Raw genomic sequence first — 1988 nt, 5'->3', positions numbered from 1 at the left:
ACAGAGGCACAACCCACATGCGAACAGACCCGGGGAGACACACACAGAGCAAAGGGGTCCTGCGCGCGCTGCCAGGCCCGGCCTGTTCTCGGCCCGCCTGCTCGCTGGCGATGACAGTCCGTCAAGGTTTTGGTCCTCTACTAACGCGCAAATAATGTGGCAGTGTAAATAATAATAAACTATAAACAACCCGGCATTATTTATTTGCCCGTGAAAACCAGTGCCCAACAAGTATCGGTTAAGCTTTAAACGCCTGTAATAAAATTCTAATTTTTCACGTAATGTCTTTTACAATAGGGGACGTTGCACTAAACCAGCCCGATATGTGCGTCTACCGGCGTGGGAGAAAGAAGCGAGTGCCGTACACAAAACTGCAGCTTAAAGAACTCGAGAATGAATATGCCATTAACAAGTTCATTAACAAGGACAAGAGGCGAAGGATATCCGCAGCCACAAACCTGTCTGAGAGACAAGTTACCATTTGGTTTCAGAATAGGAGGGTGAAGGATAAGAAAATAGTCTCCAAACTGAAAGACAATGTATCTTGATCTATTAGTTGCGGACAGTGATGGATATATAAACTCAATTTACGACCAGCTAAAGACTTTTGGAAAGACTTGAAAATATATTTAATTTTTTTCCCCCTCCTTCCAGCGGTGGCGAAATTTCGGGAATTGTTTTCCTTGAAAGTCAGCGGTTTTCTCTCAGTGGAAGGGAGCGCTGACAAATCTTGAATTATAGTCCTGTTTCTTCCTTTTGAAAATAATAATATTAATATTAATTATATTTTCTGTTCTTCCCTCTAGGCCAGTATAAACGAATTTAAATATGTTGAACGGTTACAGTTATAACTTTCTTAAATGCTTAACTCTTGGGGGGGGGTCTGTATTTCTTTTTCTCTGAACAACAGCCAGTGCCAAAAAGTGTCAGTTTTGATTTGGTATCGTAAACTTCAAAACACGCCGAGTGGGGGAAAAAAAAATCAATCGGAAAATGCAAGAAAGCCGGAGTCCGGACCTGTGGCAGCACCCGGCTGCTGCCAAAACCCGCCGAGCCCACCGGGACCCGGAGAGAATTGCGATTTGCGTGGAGCGGTAACGGCTGCGCGCGGGGTTTTAATTGCTTTTTGGAGGGAGGGATAACCTCTCCGAGCTGTTGCAGCGCGCAAAGCGGAGTCCCAGGCATGTCCCACCGAGCTCCCCTCTTCCCCAGGTTTGGGTTGGGTTTTTGTTCTGGATTTTTGGGAGGGGGGGCGGTGGGGTTTTTTTTTGGCTGCGGTTTCGTTTTCCGTGGAAGGATTTCATATTCCCCGGTTGAAAAAGGAGCCGCCTGTTCCCGGGCCGGGCGCAGCCCGGAGGTCCTCGGGGAAGCGCTTTCTGCCGCTACCGAGGTGTGTATAAACCTGAGCAGAGCTTGTGTAAAATGCCCGCTCTGGCCTGTTTGTCTGGGCAAGCACAAGACTCTTCTCCTTCCTCCCGTCATGGCGCTTAAAAAAAAAAAAAAAAAAAAAAAAAAAAACAAAAAAACCCAACCAAAAACTCCAAAAAAAAAAAACAACCAAAAAAACCCCAACTAAACTCCTTGACGGAGAACTGAAGTTGACCGCTGACTTTTAATTTACAAAAATAAACGGGTGTTAATGACAGAAGCAATAAATAAGGAATTTCAAAAGATGCCATAATTTATATAGGCCGAAAGGCTGGGATTTTGTCCATTTTTTATTATTTTAAACCTAGTGTGCATGTTATGATATACACAGGGTGATCAGACACGCTAGTCAACTGCTAGGAGAGAGAGGCGATGTCCTCTCTTGTTAATGTGCCTCGTCTAATTATTAAAATGTGTGTGTTCCGAACTAGTATTATTTATTATAATATACTATTGCTCTAAACACTTTGATTGCCAGTGTATGTGGGTAAGACATACGGTAAGACTATTTCTCCATAAACCATATCTTTTTCTTTTCTTGTCTTAAATTCTGCTTTTAC

General features: G+C 43.7%; 1 protein-coding gene across 1 annotated transcript; it reads left to right on the top strand.

Annotated features, from left to right (window-relative positions):
* Nucleotides 1-268: 268 nt before the first annotated feature.
* On the top strand, nucleotides 269-548 carry LOC104615177 (homeobox protein Hox-D13-like; the record flags this gene model as incomplete). Its single annotated transcript, XM_010291399.1, is given in 2 exon segments — nucleotides 269-286; nucleotides 288-548. Coding segments are annotated over 2 exon segments (279 nt in total), but the record flags the coding sequence as incomplete, so codon positions are not given.
* Nucleotides 549-1988: the final 1440 nt, after the last annotated feature.

This window comes from Phaethon lepturus, unplaced genomic scaffold, assembly GCF_000687285.1.
Source record: "Phaethon lepturus isolate BGI_N335 unplaced genomic scaffold, ASM68728v1 scaffold27427, whole genome shotgun sequence".
Lineage (NCBI taxonomy): Eukaryota > Metazoa > Chordata > Aves > Phaethontiformes > Phaethontidae > Phaethon > Phaethon lepturus.
The sequence above is the reverse complement of the archived record's forward strand: the minus strand, read 5'-3'. Positions and strand labels throughout refer to the sequence as shown.